At 37.3% G+C, this 23,413-nt stretch overlaps 1 protein-coding gene across 8 annotated transcripts in view; it reads left to right on the top strand.

The window, feature by feature from the left end:
* Nucleotides 1-23,413, top strand: part of ICE2 (interactor of little elongation complex ELL subunit 2) — a 69,116-nt gene that overhangs the window by 23,682 nt on the left and 22,021 nt on the right. For 7 of the 8 annotated variants that reach the window (XR_007519851.1, XM_049905480.1, XM_049905481.1 and 4 more), the window contains 8 exons: nucleotides 4,728-4,865; nucleotides 5,924-6,040; nucleotides 6,215-6,374; nucleotides 7,387-7,568; nucleotides 13,272-14,271; nucleotides 15,215-15,390; nucleotides 20,205-20,334; nucleotides 21,881-22,030. Coding sequence is in view for 7 of the 8 variants with exons in the window: in XM_049905480.1 (XP_049761437.1) it covers nucleotides 4,728-4,865; nucleotides 5,924-6,040; nucleotides 6,215-6,374; nucleotides 7,387-7,568; nucleotides 13,272-14,271; nucleotides 15,215-15,390; nucleotides 20,205-20,334; nucleotides 21,881-22,030 (2,053 nt within the window). In the remaining variant the exon portion in view is untranslated. The remainder of the gene's footprint in view (nucleotides 1-4,727; nucleotides 4,866-5,923; nucleotides 6,041-6,214; nucleotides 6,375-7,386; nucleotides 7,569-13,271; nucleotides 14,272-15,214; nucleotides 15,391-20,204; nucleotides 20,335-21,880; nucleotides 22,031-23,413) is intronic. The other variant, XM_049905483.1, reaches the window with a different exon arrangement.

The following is a 23,413-nucleotide window of genomic DNA, read 5'->3' as shown; positions in this document are numbered from 1 at the left end:
GGGAACTTGGGGAATGTCTGGAGACATTTTTGGTTTCACGACGGCGGGGGAGGGATGCTACTGGCATCTAGTGGGTAGAGAGCCAGGGAAGCCGCTGCTAAACAGCCTGCTATGTCTCACAACAAAGAATTATCTGATCCAGAATGTTAGTAGTGCCAGTGTTGAGAAATTCTGCCCAGCACTACTTGTTGAAAAGGTTATTCTTTCCTTCATTGAACTACCTTGTCACCATAAATGTATGGGATTTTTTTTTTTACTCTCTTCTGCCCCTATAAAAAAAAAATTATATGTCTGTCTTTATACCAGCACCACAGGGCCTTGATTATTGTAGTTTTTTAGTTAAGTCTGGAAGCTTGAAACTGTGTGGTTGAAGTCCTGCAACTTCATTCTTTTTCAAAAATTGTTTTAGCTGTTATATAGGTCCTTTACATTTCCATGCAGATTTTGGAATCAAGTTGTCAGTTTCTGTAAAAAAGCTAGATGGGATTTTAGTGGCTTTGGGAGTGCTTTGAATCTATAGATCTTCTGTTTTGCAAGTATCTCTTAAAACAGTGTTTAACTAGATTGCTTTTCATTCTTTTTTTAGAGAATGAAGCCTGACAATCTCTTCCCTTTCAATTAGAAAGTTTAGTCATTTTGCATTCATTGTAATTATTGATCTACATGGATATATTTGTGCTTTCTACCTATCTTACTTTTTCTGTTTTTCTTTTTTTTTAATTCTTTTAGGAGGGTTGACTTTTTTCCCCTTCCTTTTCCCTTGTCTGTTGATACAAAATTTATACTGAGCTCTCTGTTCTTTTAGTGGTTATTCTTGAAATTTTACAATGAATACTACTTTAATCAGTATCTTAACTCTTTTCCCAAACAATACGGAGACCTGAGAACATTTTGACTCTCCTCCCATTCCTCCTGATTTATTTGCCATTGTTATCTTAGTGGGAGCCCTGGTGGCTCAGCTGCTAACTGATAGGTGGGCTGTTCGAACCCACCAGCTGCTGAGAAAGTTGTGGCAGTCTGCTCCTGGAACGATTTACAGCATTGGAAATCCCATGAGGCAGTTCTGCTCTGTCCTACAGGGTCACTGTGAGTCAGGATTGACTCAACGGCAATGGGTTTTTTTTTTTTTTTTCCCCTGATTGTTGTTAGCGTCTTCGCTCTGTTAAACAAGCCCACTTTATTATTTCCTTATATGGACTTTTGTTTAATTTACCCACAAGTTTGCCAGTTTTTGTCTAACAATTTCTTCTTCTCAAACTTACAAGATCCTTTTCATTCTTTCTGAAATGCAACATGTTTTAGAAATTGCTTTGATGAAGGCATTTTGGTGGTAAACAATCAGCCTCCTTCTTTGCTTCTCTGGAATCTTTATGTATTGTTGTTATCTATACACAGTTCTAGGTTGACAGTTGTTTCTCAACATTTGAAGATGTAATTCTACTTCTTTTGACTTATGTTATTGTTTTTGAAAAGTATGTTGTCTGTTTAATTGTCATTTCTCTTAGGAAATCAGTCTTTTCTCCCTGTGCTCTTTATCTTTGGTGTTCTGCAATTTCATTACAAGGCATTGAGGTTAGATTCTCACTTTTTTTTTTTTTTAAATCCTACTTGGTACGTTGTGTTTCTTGTATCTGTGGATTTGTATCCTTCATCAGTTCTGGAAAATTTTCAGCCGTTTTCAAATATTGCTTCTCTTTCATTCTCTCAACTCTGTCTTTCTAGAATTTCCAATCTTTCCTAGGTTAGACCTCAATCTGTCCTTTGTGTCTTTTAACCTGTCTTTTATACTTTCCATTTCTAAATGGCTCTATATAACATTTGAAAAATCTGCCCTCCAGTTTACTATTCCTGTCTTCAGCTATGTCTAATCTGCTGTAAACTTCTTTGTCATTTTTTAATAATCTTGTTTTTGTATAAATTTTTGTTTCTGACTTTACTTCTTTAAGCATTTCATGTATTGTTTTGTATTCTTTATCTTATAATTCCCCAACAACTGTCTTGGGGTCTCCTATCTATTTGCTGTTTCTTCCAGTCCTCACTCACATAATCATTTTCTCGAATGCTTGGTAGTTTCATGTGTCTGTGCATACGTGTGTGTGTACTTATATTTTCTTGAATTTAATCTATCAGAATTTTGATTGCCTAAATTGAAGATGCCTTCTGCTTAAAGCCAGGGTCACCACTGATTCTCAACCACTTAGCCCTTTTAAGGTACTGTGTTTAAAATGTTAGAGTCTTGTGTTCAGCCTCCCACCTGACCTTAAAACTGGCTGAAGCCTTTGACCTCAAGCCACCTCACCTTTCATGGGTCTTCCTACTACTTGCTACTCCTCTTTCTCCTCGCTCATATTTGTGGCTTACTTTTTTGTTTATTTATGATCATTAAAGATTCTCCTTGCTTTATACGAAGGCCAGCAATACATAGAAATTGCTAATTGTAATTCATCCAGGATCCAGTTTTAATTTCAAAGTATGTACTCTGCCACAGTGTCAGAAGTGGTGTCTATATTTTTTTATTTTTCAGTTATCCCATAAATATTTCCTGAGTGTTTACCACCCGTGGGGCAGACATGATACTACGTTCCGTAAATACACAGCAAGATCTATTAAATTTTTGAATTTCAAAACATGGTGCCCACAATTTTCCTTTTTAGCCTAAAATAAAATTTAGGGAGCATAGTCATTTTCAGCTTACTTTGTAATGATGGATTTAGATTGTGTACCCGCATATGATTTTAGTGTAATTGGCTCTCAGGGTATTTTGAGTGTTTAAATAGCTTTCAGGGGGTGAGTGATGGGAAGAATCTGAGTCTCTTAACTCTCTGTATTCACTGTTAGCTGCTTTTCAAAGAAAAACAATTAGTTAAAAACATGTTTTTATTAAATAAATTAATGATACTTAAAAAAGTTAGATTGCTTCAATACATACCAATTGTGAAATACCTTTAATAGCGGTTTAATATACCTGAGAACAAGTATAAATCAGTCTTCAATTTTTATTTAATTCTTTCTCCTTGCCATAATTACCCAGTTAAGTAAAATTCATCTAAAAGCACCTTAACACCTGGCACAGTTTAACCCAAAACGAAGTGCCAGTAAATAGCCAGCCAGAACGGTCTCTGTGTTACACAGACCTTCTTTATGTGCTTTCCTCTGCATGCGCAGATTCTTGTAATGACTTCTGTAGGAGAGGGAACTTAGGGGTAAAAGTTAACTAATATTATAAATAAGAAGCACAGATATTACATAGCTATGAGTTTGCAGTTGACTGGGGTTTTTCAAAATAAACAGTTTTTTCATATTAGCCCATATCTGCCTTAGTTGAAAGTAATATCCTGAATTAAATATTAGGGTCAGCATTGAAAAGAGTGGATTGACGGGGGAAGTTAGATAGCAGGGAGTAGGGATTGGAGAAGCAGAGAAGGTGTATGAAACTATAGATGAGAAGGTACACTGGAGTAAAGCCAGGCAATTGTAACTTGACATATTTTTACAAATGTCAGAAGGAAGGGGGAGTTAGACCTGTTATGAAGATGTACTTATTTCTAAAGGGGCCCTGGTTGTGCAGTGGTTAAGCACTCAACTGCTAACCAAAAGGTTGGTGGTTCAAGCCTACCAGCCATTCCACAGGAGAAAAGACCTGACAATCTGCTCCCATAAAGATTACAGCCTAGGAAACCCAATGGGGCATCTCTACTCTGCCATATAGGGAGAGTCACTGTGATTCAGAATTGACCCGACAGCACACAACAACAACAAAAGCTTTTGAGATCTAAAATAAAATCCAAAAGATTCAGAAAAGATTCATTGGCAGAAGAAAAAATACATATCTCAGAAGATAATCTATATGTGTGTGTTTTAATTATTACACACCCCTGCCCCCCACCCCCCAGAATCCACCATGTTTCTGAGTTATGTTCATGTTTTGACAAGTGGCATGTATTCTTCTAGAGTAAAGCTGTGGATTTTATTTCTTTCCTCATTACATTTTGTAGTGAGTTGTCAATGTACTGAAAACAATTCAGAGAGGAGGAAAATACTAAAGAATCCATCATTTGAATTAGTTACACTGTTTCTCATTTGTTTTTTAGATTGTAAGTAGAATGACCTACTTATTGCATTAGTTCATTGTGCTTGGGAATCTTTTAGGTTATTAAACTTATTTATTTCTAACCATTCATCTGTTTTTGTTGCAGTAAAGTATGCTTCAGTTTCCATGTGGCTTAATTTCTCTGACAGTTTCTTAAATAGCCTAGAAAACATAGTGTGTTTTCTCTATTTAGTTTTAAATTTTAATAAGATTGCTAATTTTAGTATTCTTGAATATCAGCATTTTAAGCAATTAGGTTAAAAATAAATTTTTATGAAAAATAAGAGATTAAATCCAATAAGAAAGGAATATACAGTGTGCCTGGGGTTGGAAACCCAGGTGGCGTAGTGGTTAAGTGCTATGGCTGCTAACCAAAGGGTCAGCAGTTCGAATCCACCAGGCGCTCCTTTCAAAACTCTATGGGGCAGTTCTACTCTGTCCTATAGGGTTGCTATGAGTCGGAATTGACTCAACGGCACTGGGTTTGGTTTTTTTGGGGGTTGTTAGAAGTTTGATTAATGAAATTCAGCTAGTGTTTGGAACGTATAATTTTATAGCCACATGTAACTAAGGTATTTTTGTTTCATTTTCAGAGAAGTTCAGTAAAAATGAATTTCTCTTGATTTTTATTTCCTAGCAAATTTTAAAAGCTTGCATTGAACAAGTGAAGAAGTATCCGGAATTCTACACTCTCCACGAAGTTACCAGCTTAATGGGATTCTTTCCATTCAGAACAGAGATGGGATTAAAGTTAGAGAAGACTCTTCTGGCACTGGTAAGCTTTACTACATGACAGCATAAATTTATTTTTGTCCAAAGCGTCCTCTGTGTTTCACAGAGATATTATGTTATGGTTTAAAATAAACTTTGAATCATAATGAGTTGTAACATTTTTTACTGTGGTAAAATATTTATCAGAAAAAAATTGGCTGTTTTAACCATTTTGAGGGTACACTTCAATGATATTCATCACATTCACCGTGGTGTGCAGTCATCACCACTATTCATTTGCAATGTTTTTTTCACCCCAAACAGAAACCCCTTAGCCATAGTTCCCCTTCTCCCCCTTTCCCAGCCCCTGGTAACTACCAGTAAACTTTCGTCTCTGTGCACTTCCCTATTCTAGCTATTTCATATAAATGGGGCCATACAGTATTTGTCCTTTTGTGTCTGTCTGGCTTACTTTACTTAGCATGTTTTCAAGGTTCCTCCGTGTCTTAGGTGTAGCAGATCTTCATTTCTTTTTATGACCAAAACTATTCCGTTGTACGTATATACCGCATTTTGTTTATCCATTTATCTGTTGATGGACATAAATCTTTTTAAGTATGTAATACGGTCTGTCTCCCGTTCTTTTTATTGTATAGGTAACAGTACTTCAACTTGCTTCTCTTTTGTTTTTATAATACCACAACCAGCTTTATGTCTTGCTTTTATTCTGTTGGTTCTCATCATCCCGAGTGCTCTTGAATAGAAGCAGAACATCCCGTTTTCTTTTAAGGGATTTTACTCCCAGTCACAGTGTGTGTGGAGAGGATATTTGGGCAGTTCTCCTATGCTTGTACCTTATAAAATGAGAGATGAGAATTTAAGGGGACAAGGTAAAGATTCATGATGCCCTTTTCTTGGACCTTTTTTTTGAAAAACATATGGTTATCAAGCAAAAAAAAAAAAGTCTTTGTTTAAAGAAGCTGAAAATCTGACATTTTCATTCAGTAGAATGAAGACTTTCAAGTTAAGGATTTCATATGATGAAAAGACACTTTTCTTAGGAAAATAAAATTGACATCAACATTTTTGCAGTAAAACATTTATTTTTCTTTTCTTATTTAGGGCAGTGTAAAATATGTGAAAACAGTATTCCCCTCGATGCCTGCAAAGCTGCAGCTATCAAAGGATAACATAGCTGCCACTGAGACACCAGAACAAACAGCTGCGGCTCTGCAGGATGTAAGTGCAAGCTGGGAATCTTTGAATCTTCCTGGTAGCCTTCTGTACCTCACAGGGTACATGTAGCCTGAGTGTTCTAAAGCCCCTGCCCACGTTTCTCCCTTCTTTTCCTTACTTAATCAAATAAATGTTCAACAAGTATAATCAAATAATACGTTATATGTTGTTTTTCAGGATATTAGCAAAGATCCAAATGCACGGAAGCTTGTTTCAAGGTATCACCCACAGATCGCCCTAACTAGTCAATCCTTATTTACCTTATTAAATAATCACGGACCAAGCTATAAGGAACAGTGGGAAATTCCCGTGTGCGTTCAGCTAATATCTGTCGCAGGTTTGTGATTTGCCAAGTCAAGTAATACTCTGAGCAGGAGGCTGGGGTGGTTCCGTTGCAGCTGTCTAAACAGACGTGGTGATTGTCAGGCACAAAATGAAAGCCCTGGTTGAAGGAGGATGTAAATTGCATTCAGCAGAACTTTTTTCACATAGGGTTACCATAACATGGGCGTTCATAGATGAATTATTAAGTCTGCAGTATCTGTGGTCATGTTGGGGGGTGAGGGGCAGTTAGAGAAGGCATTATAACCTAGGGCGACCATAAATCCTTGAAATGATGGTGAGGTTCTTCTGTCTTTCACTGATATGAAAGGAATCCAGTACTTTATTAGATAGCCTCAAAAGGGGGAATTTCTAGGACTTGTTTTTTTTGTTTACTTGTCTGTTGTTGGAATTCAGAATTAAAGTAGGCCTATACTTTTTTTTTTCTTATACTTACAAGCAGTGGAATAGTCTCTCCTTTGACAGTAGAATTAATATTTGCACAGAAATTTCTCTGTACAACAGATGATTCCCCTGTTTTGGTATATACTTTATAATTTTTTTCGTATCTTCCAAAATTAATATTATATGTAAGAACATAATTGTAGCAAATAGAAAAATATGTTTCATGAGACAAAACTACAGATTACAGTTAAATGTAATATATTCTCAGTGGTAAAAATTTCATCACTTTTTGAAAGTATATGCCTATAAGAACTAGGTAATAATGACAGTAAAAGTATAATAGTAAAAAGCGGAAGACCCTTTAAACAATTATGTTAGAGAACATAATTTCATTTCCCAGTCAGATTATCTTGCCTTGAGATCTCCCAGGATCTTTAAAGATCTTCTAGTCCAAGGGTGGCAAATGTATAGGATTTATGCTGCCACTCTACTATGCCGTGTCTCTGTGTGATGATCCTTCTGTTGTACATCCTGGGCTTGTTCTTATCTTTTCCTTTTTTTTTTTTTTTTTTGATATAATTACTAGAAACTAAAAACCCCTATTTTTCTCATTTTGTTTTAAGGTTCAAAACCAGTTAAAGTAATATATATTAATTCACCACTTCCCCAAAAGAAGATGACAATGAGGGAGAGAAATCAGATCTTTCATGAATCCCCGTTAAAATTCATGATGTCCAAAAACTCGTCTGTCCCCGTCTCTGCAGTATTTATGGACAAACCTGAGGAATGTATATCTGAAATGGACGTACGTAATGCTTTCTGTTTTTCTTATTTGTCCTTTTGAAGCATAAAGTTTTATGGTAAGTCTCTAAACCTAGTAAATAAAAATGCAGGCTTTGCATTCAAAGTTAAAATCACAACCCAGTTCTAGCTAGATAACTTAACCTCTCTAAGTTCCAGTTTACTCCTTTATAAGATAAAGATGAAAGTACCTACATCATGAGGTTATTGTAGGGATTAAGTTTAATACTGTATGTAAAATGCTAAGCAGTCATTAACATGTATTTGCCAGGAACTCAGCTAGTGATAGTGGTGGTAATCACAGTAGTAATTAATATGAAGTTTTATTTGATTGGAAACCCTGGTGACATAGTGGTTAAGAGCTACAGCTGCTAACCAAAAGATTGGCAGTTCAAATCCACCAGGTGCTTATTGGAAACTCCGTGGGGGCATTTCTGCTTTTTAAGTATGAGATGAAGTTTAATTTGATAGGTGTAAGAAGTATTTGGGCAACACCTTTTGGTAAGAGGCTGACTTATACGTGACCCCCAATTTATCTTCTGACTGTAGGATTTTACCAGTCAGACAAAGGTGTCAAAACATGCCCTGATCAGCTGCATCCAGCCATCTGAAGCAGGTGTTTACCCTCATCCTGACAGTTCTAGAACTTGGTCTTGTTTCAAGGCATTCTTCCCATTGCCCATTCCACAAGTAAAAAGCATTCTAAAAAACCCAAAGTATATGGCCAGGGTCTTACCCTTTTTAGTATACTTTGTAGCTGCGTGATGTTAGACAGATTATGTAAGCTCTCTGTGTCTAGTTTGTTCCTCTGTGAAGTGGGGATCATAATGGTACCTATTCATAGGATTGTTTTAGGATTAAATGAGTTAATACGTGTAAAGCATTTAGAGCAGTACTTGGCACTCCGTAAATACTGACTGTTACCATTTTGTGGGTTTTTAAATATTTTTTCCATGATTATTAAAGACATTCTGTTTGTAGAAAATGTCATTCATTTCACAGTTATTTATTCAGCAGATACTCTTCTAGACTAAGGACATAACCATGAATAAAAACAAAGCGTCTTTTCTCTTAGAGCTTACAATAGTGCAGGAGGATGCAGATAATTAATAAAGCAACAGCAGAGGGGAAAACAAGCAGGTAGTGATAAATGCTATGAAGAAATACAGAGTAGGTTAAGGGGAGATAGACAGGTGGGGATGGTGCTGTTTTAGATCAGAATTAAGACGGCCTTTCTGAAGGAACGACAGGAAATATGGAGACAGACTTGAATAAAATGAGGGAGCAAACATAATTAGAAAATAAAGTATTAAAATGTTTTCTTATTTATACTTAGCTCATACCTTTTGTTTTTCATTTTTGTTTTATATGTTTTTCTCTGTCATTTACCTTTTAGTATTTTTATGATGGGTATGTTGTAAAGCACTTCAACCTCTTTTTAAAAATTTTTCTTCTTTCATATTTTAGTTTTTAATCTACCCAAAACTTTTATTGGTATGAAGTGAATGTCAGGAAATTACAAGTTCTATGAAGGGTTGCTATGAGTCAGAATTGACTCAACGGTAACAGGTTTATTTATTTATTTATTTGATGAAGAAATGTGAGGTAGGTTAAGAGAGAGAAGAATGATAGAGTGACGTCAGTAATGGCAGACCAGATCATTGGGACCTTCCCCACTGTTGATGACAACTTAAACAGCTGGACAAAAATGTAAAAATTTCGTCATTAAAAGCATCAAAGAGCTAATAGGACAGTGAAGAATTACGGGACTGAGACCCTGGAGAAGACAGCAGCCCAGAGAGATAAAGGGTTGTTTTTGGCAGTTCTGAAAGAGCAGCTGAGAAAATGAAGTGTGCTTTTGGCAGCATCATAAAACTCTTGTTGTTGTTAGGTGCTGGCAAGTTGATTTTGACTCATAGTGACCCCATATGACAGAGTAGAACTGCCCCATAGGGTTTTGTAGGCTGTAATCTTTATAGGAGCAGATGACCAGGTTTTTCTCCCATGGAGCCACTGGGTGGGTTCAAACCACCAACCTTTTGGTTGGTGGGTTCAAACTCCCAGCCTTTAGGTTGGGCAGCCAAGCACTTAAACATTGTATCACCAGGGCTCCTTATCATTAAACTAGGGAAACAGAAGGCAGAGTTCAGTTTTCCACGAAGGGCATGGGCCTCACAAGGCTGCACCCTAGAGTAAGGGTGAACCAGAAATAAATCAGCTTTCTCATAGATTGTGGCTTGTGTTCTCCAGATCCTGAACTAGGATGAAAATATTCTTGATTGCTGGTTTTTCCAGACCTGGCAAAAAGCAGGAAACCCTGGTTGTGTAGAGGTTAAGAGCCATGGCTGCTAACCAAAAAGTTGGCAGTTCACATCCACCAGGCACTCCTTGGAAACTCTACAGGGCAGTTCTTCTCTGTCCTGTAGGGTCACAATGAGTCAGAATCGACTTGAGGGCAATGGGTTTGGTTTCAGGGGGTTTTAGCAAAAGCGAATAATAGTTCTTAGAGGAAGATAATACCAGTTTTGAGCCTTAAATTATTTCTACAAATAACTTTTTAAATACCATTTCAGAAAACATTTAAAGATAACTGACACAAGAAGAGACTAGATACTATGAACAAGAACCATCAGAAACAATGACCCAAAAAATAGAGCCCCAGGGATCTGAATCCTAAAATTAGCAGCCACAGACTATAAGCCAACTCCATTTAACTACACGACATTCCAGGAAGCTAAAGCCACACTTGGAAATTTCAGCAAGGAACTGGTGACTTTAAAATGAGGTGGCAGATATGGAAAATAACCAAATAGAAATTTTAAAACTGAAAAATACAGTAAGTACAATAAAGAATCTGTAAGTGGGGTGATTAGCATATTAGATAAAGCCAAAGAGAGAGTTACTAAACAAGAAGATGAGTCTGAAAAGACTATTCATGATGAAGTACACACAGACAAGAAGATGGAAAATACGTAAGATAGGGTAAGAGATATAGAGAATACAGTGCATATATCTAATGTATGTGTAGTTGGACCCAAAAAGACTGATGTAAGAAAGATAATGGGACAGAGACTAAGATGCTGCTACAAAGGGAAAAAATCTTAAAAGCAGCCGGAAAGGAAAAAGTCACGTTACCTATAAAGGAATGAGAGACTTACAGATGACTTTTCAAAAACAGCAATGGAAGCCAGAAGATGTTGGAGCAATATATTCTAAGAGAAAATAACTCACTTTCTAAAGTTTCATGGCCAGTGAAAATATCCTTAAGGAATAAGAACGAATTAAAGATATTTTCAGATAAAAACTGACTTTCCCATGAGCTGACACCCACCGAAAGATGTTCTTTAAACACAAGGAAAATAAATGGAAGGAAGATGATGAAAGACACAGGAAGGAATGAAGAATAACAAAAGTGAAAGTACTGTGGATAGGCTGTAATGTGTAGGTGAGTATGGGGAAAGTCAGGAAATGAAGAGAGTGCTGAGATGATCTGGGCCCTAAGAACTCTGTAAACCAATCAGTCTCCTCAAGACAAAGGACTCTCTGAGGCAACGCCAGTGCAGAAGGATCCAAATTGAGCAAAACAAGGATATTAAAGGTAAAGAAAAGAAAAGTTTTCAGATAACTATGGAGATCAGAAGAAGCAGATCTTGGGAAGTTCTGAAGATTTTATACACACACATACACACCAACCTATGTGCATGCATGTATACCTACAAGCATGTGAACATACATGCTTTGTGCTAGCAGCGATGGGTGAGCCTGAAGTCATGAAGCTAGAAAGCTACCCTGGCCCACCTCACACAGGATCGCCCTCCCAGAGGAATAAAAAAACCCATCTCACTTAAACATGAAGACAGAAGAGAGTTGTTGGTGGAAGCCCTTACAGAGGTGTTACAGGAATAAAACGAGGTGTATCTTTGTAACCTATGTATGTTTTCAGTCACTCATATATATTTTTAAATAATTAGCCTCATTCATACCTTCTGTATCCCTATTTGTTTTTCCTTAGTGTTTCATTGACCTAGTATAATTGTGTTTGTCAAATTTTCCTTTTTTTTTTTTTTTTAGTTTTGAGTATATGTTTTGATGTTATGATTTGGCGTGTCACAATTCATGACCATTATTTATTCATCACGATTTTATTTTTTTCAACATGACATTCCTCCTCCTCCTGCTTAATCCTTTTTTGCGTTGAATTCTGCCTTGTCTGTCACTAATATTGCTATTCTTCCACTTTTTATATGTAATTTTTTTGTGCATGAATGCCTTATGTAAACAACATATACAGTTAGTTTCCAACCTACGACCGGGTTCTGTTCCGACGACTTTTTATTATCAGTATCTTCATGAATCCGATCTTTGAACATCTGCGAATGATAACATCAAGTAATTAAGAACTGCAGCATTATATGTAGTACATATTACTAATGATCAGACGCTCCAAAAGACAGATGGTCGTAAGTGCAGTTCTTAGTAACTCGAATACGTCATAAGTCGGGGACTACCTGTAGTTTAATCTAGTTTTTTAACTAAATATGGTTGTCTTTTTACTTTAGTAGTAATTGCTGGTTTTCGAGAGGCTACTTATTATGTGCCAGTTTCTATTCTAAGAGACTTTCTACATACAATTCTCATTTAATCCTTAGAACAAGTGCAAGAAGATAACTCTGTTATCCCTGTTTTGGAAATGAGGAGACTGAGGTTAAGAAAGTTACGCAGATAGTAAACAGTCCTCTGATTCACGGCAGAATTGCTGTTGAATCTTTCTCTCAAATCCTGATCGATAAAGCTAGTGAATGATCTTCTGCAGGGAGATGAGTTTCTACATGTTTGTCTCCTTAGGGAGGGGAAAATTAATTCTTCAGTGAACTAACCCAGCGTCATCAAGTTGATCCTGACTCATAGGGACCCTATAGTACAGGGTAGAACTGCCCCATAGGGTTTTGAAAACTGTAATCTTTATGGAAGCAGACTGCCACATCTTTCTCCCGTGAAGCAGTTGGTGGGTTCGAACCGCTGACCTTTCCATTATCAGCCAAGTGCTTAACCACCATGCCACTAGGGCTTCTCAGTAAATTAAAGCTGTCTCTAATTCTTCCATAACCAAAACAATACATGAGAAAGTACAGTCTCAATGACATTGTGTCCTAGAATATAGTAAACCACTTTCTGTGTGTGACTGCCACATCTTTTGACTGAGAGTTCCTTTCCCTGAGGAGGTGTCGGTGATAGGGATGCGCTAGAGGCTGTTGACGCTTCCCTGGCTGCAGCCTCCCAGTGGCAAGGAGCTTTCTTCCTCCTGGTCAGAGACTAAAGCCCAGTGTCTCTGAAAGGGCGTATGGAGTGGGCACGGGTGGAAATACACTGCCTTCCTATGTGGCCATATGTTTCTTCTTTCTAGTCTTGTCCATTTTTTTATTAGTGGAAATTCCTCTTGGGATGTGGTAGTTCATAAGTATTGCCTGTTTCTTCTGCTTACAACTGGGAAAATCTATGTTTTTATGAGTGTTTCAAAGGGAAGATTGGTTGGATAAATTAGGTGCTAATAGTGTAGTATCATCTTAAGCAAGAACCTTTCAGACATTAGGTTTTTCTTTCTACTTTTCAAGATCCATGAACTATGTGAGGGTGGGGCCTTTAGGTGGGTGAGGGAGGGGCAAGAAAGTATTTTTTTGCTAACAGTTTGCCAATATATTTTCTTAAGATGTCTTGTGAAAGTAATGAGTCTCGAAAAATTGAAACTCTTGAAAATTTGGATCTGGATTTTGATGATGATGTCACCGAACTTGAAACTTTTGGAGTAACCACCACCAAAGCATCAAAGTCACCAAGTCCAGCAAGTACTTCCACAGTCCCCAACATGACAGGTGCTCCCATAGCCCCCAAGGTGGCAGCCACACCTGTGGTAGCAACTGCACCTAACATTCCTGCTCACTCTAGAAGTTTATCTCAGATTCTGTTGGAGCAGTTGCAGAAGGAGAAACAGCTGGTGGCAGGCGCAGACGGCGGCCCTGATGAGGGCAAGAAGAATGGGGATCAGGCAGCTGGATTGTGTGGTGACAACATAACAAATTCCGACAAGCCTCTGATGCAAAATGGGGAACCGGAAACATCTGCCTTGCAGTCAGAAAGCTCTAAGACGAAGGAGATTGAAACCTCTCGTAAAAGTGATCTGGGTCCTGATAAAGTAAATGCCGATGAGAGATTAAATGTCCTAGAGAATACAGGCAATTCAAAGGAAACCACTGCTGCATCAGAGACAGATCAAACTCCAGATGTCATTCCTTGTGATAGTGATACAGATGAAGACTGTTTAGTTATTGATACAGAGTGTAAAAATCCTAGTCATGGGAAAACAGCTGTTCCGGGTTCTGAGTTAAGTCCTAAACCAGCTAGCTCACATCCCTCCTCAGGACAGGCTTCCACAGGCAACCAGAGTAATACCACTTGTAACCCCGAAGAGTCGTGTGTTTTAAAAAAACCTATCAAAAGAGTATATAAAAAATTTGATCCAGTTGGGGAAATTTTAAAAATGCAGGATGAACTCTTAAAGCCAATTTCCAGAAAAGTTCCTGAGCTGCCCGTCATGAATTCAGAAAATCCTAAACAGCTGCCTGTCTCCGAGCAGCCCTCTGCTCCTGCAGACGACGTCTCTGGCTGGCCAAAATCTCTGTGGCCGTCTGCATTTCAGAAGCCAAAAGGACGTAAGTAAATATATTAATAAATAATTTTATAGTAAATGTTTTATTTCTTTCTTTTCCTTAGGTTTTTCTCATTGTCTCCTGTTCTCTTTTTGTAACCTGTTTTATAGTCTTCACACAATCACTGATAGTTCATTTTTCAATCTACCAATGAGCACTTCAGCTTCCAAAATCTCCTCTCTGAATACATACCCAAAAGCATATGGCTTTTGTAACCTGTGTTCATCCAACATATACTGTGGCTGTTAAGCTATACGTGGGTAATGCAAACCGTGAACATGCTTGACTGCTAACGAAAAGGTCAGAAGTCAGAGTCCACCCAGGGGCGCCTCTGAAAAAAGGCCTGGCAGTCTACTGAAAAACCAGCCATTGAAAACCCTGTGGGCACAGTTCTACTCTGACACACAAGGGGCCACCGTAAGCTGGAACGGACTCTATGTCAACTCGTTTTTAATGTGGTTCACCAAACCAGTGAAGGGCAGAGGCACCAAGAATAATCATGAACGTTGGTTAATCCACAGTTTATTTGTCCTTAGTGTTGGATTGCAGTTTTGTACTTTCTTATTTTGTGGAATAAATGTAAAGCTGCTTCTCAGCTCTGCCAAGATTAAGAATAATATTGCTTTTAATACTCGTCTTTCTTCTCACTTGATATGCTGGCTCACTAATTTATACTTTGCCTGAAGCCTGTGAAAGTAGTATTTAAAAGGAAGAGCGCCTTAAAGCTTTAAGTCCTGCAGTAACAGCAAAAATAAACAGAAGTGATAATAGCAAAGGGTCAGCCAGGCAGAGAAAGTAGAAAGTTAAAGTGAATAGAAGTTGAAAAATACTTTTTCTGTGACTAACCTCTCAATAGATTATTGAACTGTTTTACCTTGCGTTATGATGGATAAAGGGCAAATATATTTTAAAATTAAAAAAGAACATATAATTATTATTTTTAAAGGATTGCCATATGAACTTCAGGACTATGTTGAAGATACATCAGAATATCTAGCTCCTAAGGAAGGAAATTTTGTTTATAAGTTATTTAGCCTTCAAGACCTGTTGTTACTCGTGCGTTGCAGTGTCCAGAGGATAGAGACGAGACCACGTTCTAAAAAACGGAAGAAAATCAGAAGAGTAAGTTATTTTGGGAGTTAGGATGTAACATAAGTAGATAATCAGCAAATATTTAACATGCCGTTATTATGACGTGTAATTTTAAATTGTTGATCACACTTACGGTAGTGTTTGCAGGTTTTTTTTTTTTTTTTTTTTAAGAAAAATACTGAGATTAATAAGAAACTGTTTCATTACATATAGTAGTCATGAATACCTATCACATTCTTGCACAGAATATGTAAATTTTATGAAAAACCATCACGGATTTAACCTGGATTGGCACATTTCCATGTGACCTGTGAGCCCCTTTCTCTCTTTCTTTGGGGACCTGCTTGGCTCATCTAGAAGTCCACGTTTTGAAAAATGGGTGTTCACACAAATCTAAAAAGTCTTTCCAGGACTGTTAGAAGACCGAATCACTTTCTTTTCTCTCTGCCGTTTCTTTTGGGGCTTGATATATTTTTCCTCATTTAAAAAGATTTCTTGCCACAGAGTTAAAGCTGCTTCCCATATTTAGGAATTTGAAGTTCTTTTTGAGATTAGTTTGATTTTTTTTGTGTATGTGACCACCAAATTCTGGTAAAGAGGAACTTCTTTATTATACTTGATGATGTGAGAAATATTGAAATTTCTTTCCTTTAATTTTTAAGAGAATGTTTTCCTTTGTGTATGTGTGTCATGGTACACTCTCTTCCTAACCCTGCACCCAGTAATCATCAAGTGACCAGTGTACAGTGTGTGTTTGGGGCTTGGGATCAAGTGAATCAGGAATGGTGATGTTCCAGCTGGGACCTTTGTGAATCAAGTCCCTGACTACTACTATGAGTAAATATTCAAAAATATTCAAAAACAACTGAGAAAAATAAAAGATTGGTTCAAGCTGGAAATTGGAGAAACCAAATGGTTTTTGATTTAGATGTCTGAGGGCAGTGCTTCGTATAAGAGAAAGTCAAGGAATGACGAAATACTGTAGGTTTTATATCAGCCTTCTCCTAGATAAATACTAATATTCTTTCTATTCATAAATTTTACTTTATTTGCCAATTTTTCCCTGCCTCATCTATATTTAACTGTGATGAATTTAATGACCACAAGCATGAAAGTACTGAATATATGTAGTATCAGTGCTGTGGGTTGTATTTTCAGGATTTTATTTCTTTAATTCTTTCTTACTGTCTATCAGATTTATTTTGGAGCTAGCCTCATTTCTTTCACTTTTGACCCTGAGTCCATACCACTTTGTATTTATCTGTACTTAGAATTTTTTTTTTTATGGCAGATATCTCTTAAATAAAAAAAAAAGCCTAGGGAAATTTTGAATTCTGATTTAATTCTTGAAAGGGATGACCTCGTGAGGACATTGTCATTCACTTGATCAAAGTGCAGTTTGTAAATGTCAAGACGTAACCTTGTATATAGGAGAGAACTCATTCTTCATAAAAATACATCCACACAGCCGAGCCCCCAGGAGTACCTAAAGAGGAGCCTTGTATTTCCCTGATTTGTCAAACCCAGAGTGTAATTTTAAATCTTCCAATGAATGCTTATCATAATCCACCTATCATTGTTTTATTTAATAGTTTAGTACATGTGATTTAAATTCCTTAGTAGAATGTAATTGCCTAGAACTTATATCCTACTCGCTAGTATTTCTCCCAAAGGTTTTATAGAAACTCAATAAATAGATACTAAACAAATGAGAAAAATTGAGAGGTGGAGAAAAAGAAGGATAGTGTTAAGGAATGGAACTTTAAAGGGGTTGAAGCACTACTTTGAAGTGGGTACTGTGTAAAATCTAACCAGGTGAGAATGCATCCTCACTAATGTTCCCCACTGAAAATGCAACTTGGTTAAAGTGTTAAAATACTTGTAAGTCTCTTCAACTTCTGATGTCCAAGAACCTAGTACTCAGCCTCATCTCTCCTTCCTTTTTCCTTGGTTATTCAAGTCTGTGCTACCGTAGCTGTTGAGATTTTAACTTCCGGGATCATTTACCCTTCCTCATCAAAAGCTTCTGCTTGACACGTATGAGTTGCACTTAAAGAGGAGAACTTTAAAATAGCAGCCAATCTCAAGTGATGGAATGAAATAAAGAGGGTTAATTTGGACCACAAGATGAAGCTGGAACTTAAGAGTTCTACACGTAATTATGAAGTCCAGACTGCATGACTTTAAATTATCTGCTATTGTCTGTTACTGTCTGTCTCAGTTAACAAAATTGCCTAAATGCTATATTCTAAAATGGCTCGGAAATTTAGATCCAGTTATTTTGACATTTATACTGGCACTCAGGGGCCAGGAAGAAGAACCCTGACGATGCTGAGTGTAAGGAAAGAATAGAAGGTACCTGACGGGATTAATGTGAGGTTACTAACTATGAAATATCTACTAAGGGATTTATATGAAAGTTTAAAAAGATTTATGTGAAAAATCAGAAAGCAGAGAACCCAGAAAAGCTCTCATTTGGAGGGAATAAGAGCTGCCGATCAAGAGAAAAGGAAATAGTAAATTTGATTTTTATAGTATCAAAACTTTGACTGTACTTAAAATGTCACCTTAATTTTGAAATACTAAGGAAAGATAAAATATGCAGATTTTTCTTTCCTCTGGCTTCCTGGAGATGGCAGTAGAATACATATAGAAATTAAAACCCGATTTGGGGCTTGCTTTTTGTACATAGAGCAGTATAATCAAACAAAATCCCCCAAAGTATTTTCTTTTCAGAAATACCATGTGTATTTTAATTTAAAAAACTAGAATTAACTCTATTCTCTATTCATCATCCAGAAAGGGCACCTTTATTAATTATTCTTTTCTCTACTTGCTCTAAACCAGCTGTGTCCTTGAGCAAATTTCTTAACCTTTTGGGCTTTCACTTCTTTAGTTTCTGTTTACTCTAAAGTTACACGAGATTATAAATCATATGCAGACTACCAGTTTCCAAAGAACTGTTATATAGTCAAATACTTTTAATGATGAAAATATCCTAAACACAATTTAAAATTTTTTTTTAATTGAGAAGACATTTTACGACCTTATTACTCAAAGTGTGGTCCCTTGGAAGAACAGCTTATTAAAAATGCAAAACCTTGGGCCCATCCCAGAATCCATGTTTTAATAAGATCACCAGATTATTCATATGCACATTGAATTTAAGAAACGCTGTCTTAGTTTTGGAGCCCTGGTGGCGTAGTGGTTAAGAGCTTAGCTGCTAACCGAAAAGGCAGGCAGTTTGAATTCACCAGCAGTTCTCTGTCCTTAGGGTCGCTGTGAGTTGTAATTGACTGGATGACAATGGGTTTGGTTTGGTTTTAGTTGTCAACATTCAAAAGGTTCAACTATGAACCCCCCTTCCTGCTGATAACAGAAATTTTACTGAATTTGAGTTGTTCTTGTCATCAGCATTGTGCCAAACCTGCTAAGTTTGCTGTTTTGTAAAAATCAGGATTTCAGAAATATTGATGAAATACCTTCAAATAGATGAATGAAGACAGCTTGAAACAAGTTCAGAAGTACTAATTGGCCATATCACTTTGTGTAAGTCCCTTTAATCGTGTAAGCCCCTTAAACTGTGCATTTTTCTTTCGTAGCTGGAAATGGGGAGACTCCTGTTAAAAGTAGAATTTTCTTTGCAAAAATGAGCTAGCCTGAGTATAGTGACTATGACTACCGTGATACTACTTCACAAAGACCTGGAACTTCGTATTCCCTTTAGACCAGTAATGGGTACCATCATTTTACTTGCCCTATTTAGTGTCCTAGCCAGCAAGCTCTGAGTGGATAATCTGCCAGATACTTAGTGCCGTTCCCTAGTGCTGCATAACAAAAATACCACAGAGGGGTGGCTTTAAAAAATAGACATTTATTTTCTCACAGCTCTGGGGGCTGAAAGTCCAGATCAGGGTCTCAGCCTCATCGATTCCTTCTGTAGGCCTGTCTTCCTTCCTGGGGGCCACTGCAGTCCTTGGCACTCCTTTGCTGCTTAGGGATGCTTCTGCCTTCATCATCATATGGTGTCTCCTGTGTATCTGTGTCTATTCTGCCCTTTGTATAAGACACCACTCAGAAGGGTTTAGGTATAGGACCCACCCTGTTCCAGATGACCTCATTAACATAACAAAGGAAAACTCCTGTTTCCAAACAAGATCTTATTTACAGGTACAGGGAAACCCTGTGAGACAGTTATTCAACAAAAATTCAAATGAAAGCCTGAGAAGTTATTCACCATAATTTTTGAAGGGGACACAGTTCAGTCCATAATGCTTAGTGTCTGAAATAAAGCTTTTGTATTAATGAAGATTATGACTTTGGCAGGTGTTGATACAGATACAAATGGTCATACATGTATAGAGTGAGAACAATGAAATACTTAGAGTGTGTGAGTCCTCAGACAATGTGACTTATTCTTTGACGGGGCAAAAACCTGGACCTTTACCTTTATTGTCCTCTTGAAAATTGTTAACATAAATTACAGTCGTTGCTTCCCAGCATCTAGCTTTAAACCTTTGGGTAGTTATGTATCATAAGACTCTGTTCCCAGGGTTCTGCTGCCAGTCACATTTCCTGACAGAAATAAAATGTTGCATATATGTGGGGATGTCTTGGTTTTAGGTGGAAAAAGGATATCTTTTATCCACCTACCTTTTGCCCATATCTACCAGGAGTTCCTCTATCCATCAGGCTCCAATAGATCCCTCTTCCTATCTGATACCTACTCTGTTTGAAAGGGTGAAATAAGATAACTTGAAAGCTGCAAAGCACTACGTAGGCAAAATGTATTTGTTAGTAAATTTAATTGATCTTTGAATAAGTGTAATAATCTTGTATTGCAGCAATTTCCAGTTTACGTGCTCCCAAAAGTGGAGTACCAAGCATGTTACGGAGTTGAAGCTCTGACTGAAAGTGAACTGTGTCGCTTATGGACTGAAAGTTTATTGCACTCCAACTGCTCATTTTATGTTGGTAAGTTTTATAAGAGGTTTGGTTCTTTCTCCTTTTTAATTCCCTTGTAAATACATAACTTTTAATTCCATTGCAAATACTTCCACTCTGTAGTTTGTGTTTTCAATTTATAAGTGTTCACATTCCTTTCTATGAGACCACAGTTCCTGCGCCAGAATTAAATGGCAGGATGGAGCCAGTGGTGTCAAGTGTTTTCATTTCCTTTTTACTCCGTATCTCTTTTAGCTATACATGAATGTCAGAATCATCTTATTTTCAAAAAACTTATTTGTTTAACAGCATAATTAACAAAAAATACAGGTGAGCTTTCTAACTTTTAAAAGTGCTATTTGATTTGTTTAAACATGTATTTTGAAATTTTCTTAAAATTATAATAGTCTTCTAAATATCTCAATTGTCTTGATGAAGTGGCTGTTTAGTTTGTTTTTTCAAGCGGATGGGCAGGGGTTTAATTTGTCCTGGCTGAGCAGATTCGTCTTCAGTTCACATAGCTCACATGATGAAAATTTGCTAATCATCCTTGATATTATTCCTGCCAAGTGGAGCGCTTAACCCCACACACTTCAGTTCTTCCCGTATGTCTCCGGCTGCCATTCCTTTGAGTTGTCAACGCATTGTCTTGTTTACTTATTTGATGACTTGTTACTTGCTGCTTCATTGTCTCTGTAGACCTGTTCCATCTTATCATAAGACGATAAGCAGATAAGTCTTATATAAGATATAAGCAGATAAGTCTTATATAAGATAAGTCAGAGTCTGATGAAACTTTGAATTTTCACGGTGCTCAGCATCATCTCTTTGTATGTAATGCTTTCTGTGAGTGTATTTTTCCTGCTTATTAAAAAAAGGGGGGTTCACGGGAAAAATTTTCCCTGTTTTGGTTAATCAGTATTTTGTCTTCGCATTTTATGAAAGCATTAGTGAGATAAAGGGTTCACTCTCTTTCTGGTTAACCCAAAAGGAAGCGATTAAATGTGCCGTTTGTGTAGCCACTGCCTCTCTCCTCCCATCGCACACGCTGCTGGACCATGACCATGACGTTGACAGTGACCACAACGTCGGCGTGCCTGTAGAACTTTATAGGTGAAGTCACTTTTTAAAGCACTGACCGAGAATGGAGATTCATGACTGTACGTTTTAACTGGTTTCTTTTTAATGTACCATTTAACAGATAAAAACTGCATACTTCATCTAAAAAATACTTTTTACAAGTTGACGAGTAACCATCAGCCTGTGTGTGGGTTATCCTCAGAGAACCCCAACCACTCATGAGCTGTCCGCTTGAATTCAACGGGAAAGTGGTTTCTGTGACAACTGTTTGGTGAAAAACTTAGTTGTATATTACTGTCTTAGCCAAAAAAAATGTTGTGGGGTGTGTTGCTCTGGTAGGGTACAGGTCTTGAGGGGTATGTTTTAAAAAGCTATTTTGAAAGAATTCATGAGTTTGTTTTTTGTTTTAATGTTGTTATATTATTACCCTTTTTATTTAAGAAAAATGTTCCAGGGAGCGGAGATGAAAGAGCTCCTAAGTAAGTTTTTGTTACAGTTACTTCCTATACCCACCCGTCCACTGCCGTCAAGTGGATTCTGACTCACAGAGACCCTGCAGGACAGAGAAGAACTGCCCATAAGGGCTTCCAAGGCTGTAAATCTTTGTGGAAGCAGACTGCCACATGTTTCTCCCATGGAGCGGCTGGTGGGTCCGAACTGCTGGCCTTTTGGTTAGCAGCTGAGCACTTTAACCACTGTGCCATCAGGGCCCCTTTGCTTTCTAGAAATAAAATAGAACAGTCATTTTATCATTCTGATGTCTGTCTGAATATAATTAAAATAAGTTACATATCAAATACGACTGTAAAGTAGTACATGTGACTCATCACCTAGTCTCTCTATTTTCTAGTTTATACCTAACATACTTGAGGGCACTGGGTTTTTTTTACCTAGCATACTTTAGACTTATGGTGGTTTTGATTTTAAAGGTGGGTGCCTGCCTTTAAAAAATACCATGAATTAAAGGTGAAGCGTATAAAATGCTTAGGATGTCTCACTTCAGAAGCACTTACTGCTCTTTGATATCCAAATAATAGGTTAATTGGAAATTATTTTTACCTGTATACTTTGCTAGGTGAGAGTTATAGTATACACTTCACAGGCAGTAATGTGTTTCTTTTCAAATATTGTACTCTTTGATCTTCTCTGTAATTTGCCTGTCTTCATTTCTATACCATCCTCCTCCTCTCCTGTGCCCCAGCCTCTCAAGTATAGCTCATAGGCTATTCTTGGGTCTTCTGTTCTTTTTCTCAGTTTGGCTCATTATACACCTACCCCTCACAGATTAAATTGCACATTATATGATACACTTGAAATGCTGCAAAATCATCCCTATAAACTATGTATTTACACCCCCATGCAAAGAATAATACAACGGTATTATTCTCATTTACGGAGTACCTGCTGTGGACCAAGGACTGTGTACCCATTACTGTTAACCCTCACTACTCAGTAAAATAGATGATGTTCATCTGTGTTTTACAGAGGAGGGAACCCACGGTCAGAGAGTTTGTTGTTCAAGATCACATAATATGTAGGAAATCCAGAATTTCTATCCATATCTGATTCCGTAGCCCATGTTTTCCACTAAAATGGAGTAGTGGAAATCCTGCTGAATGTGGGAGTCAGAGGATTGATTGGTGTATGAGCGCTTTTCTATACTTGACAGCCCTTTTATGATGGGCAAGATCTGAGCTCCCTGGGCCTTAGTTTTTTCATGTATATACTTTTTATGGCCTACCTCAGGGGCTGTTTGTACAAATCCTTACTTTATAGTTATTACACAATGTATTGCTCAAAGGTAGACTTCTCACTGGTGACAATAAATGCCACAAGATAAAAGGGTAAAATTATATATATATGTGTGTATATGTTTTGTGCTGAGAAGAAAACAACTGTCAACCTAGAATTTAGATGAAACTGTATAAGATCATCGTATATGACCCAGGAGCAGGAAGGATTTCGTCACCAAAAACTAAAAGCATAAACTAAAACAAAAAAGACTGATATCTTCTTCTCCTCTATATTT

This window comes from Elephas maximus, chromosome 13 (genome assembly GCF_024166365.1).
Source record: "Elephas maximus indicus isolate mEleMax1 chromosome 13, mEleMax1 primary haplotype, whole genome shotgun sequence".
In the NCBI taxonomy this organism is placed as follows: Eukaryota; Metazoa; Chordata; class Mammalia; order Proboscidea; family Elephantidae; genus Elephas; species Elephas maximus.
Note: the sequence above shows the minus strand (reverse complement) of the source record. Positions and strands in the feature narration are given on the sequence as shown.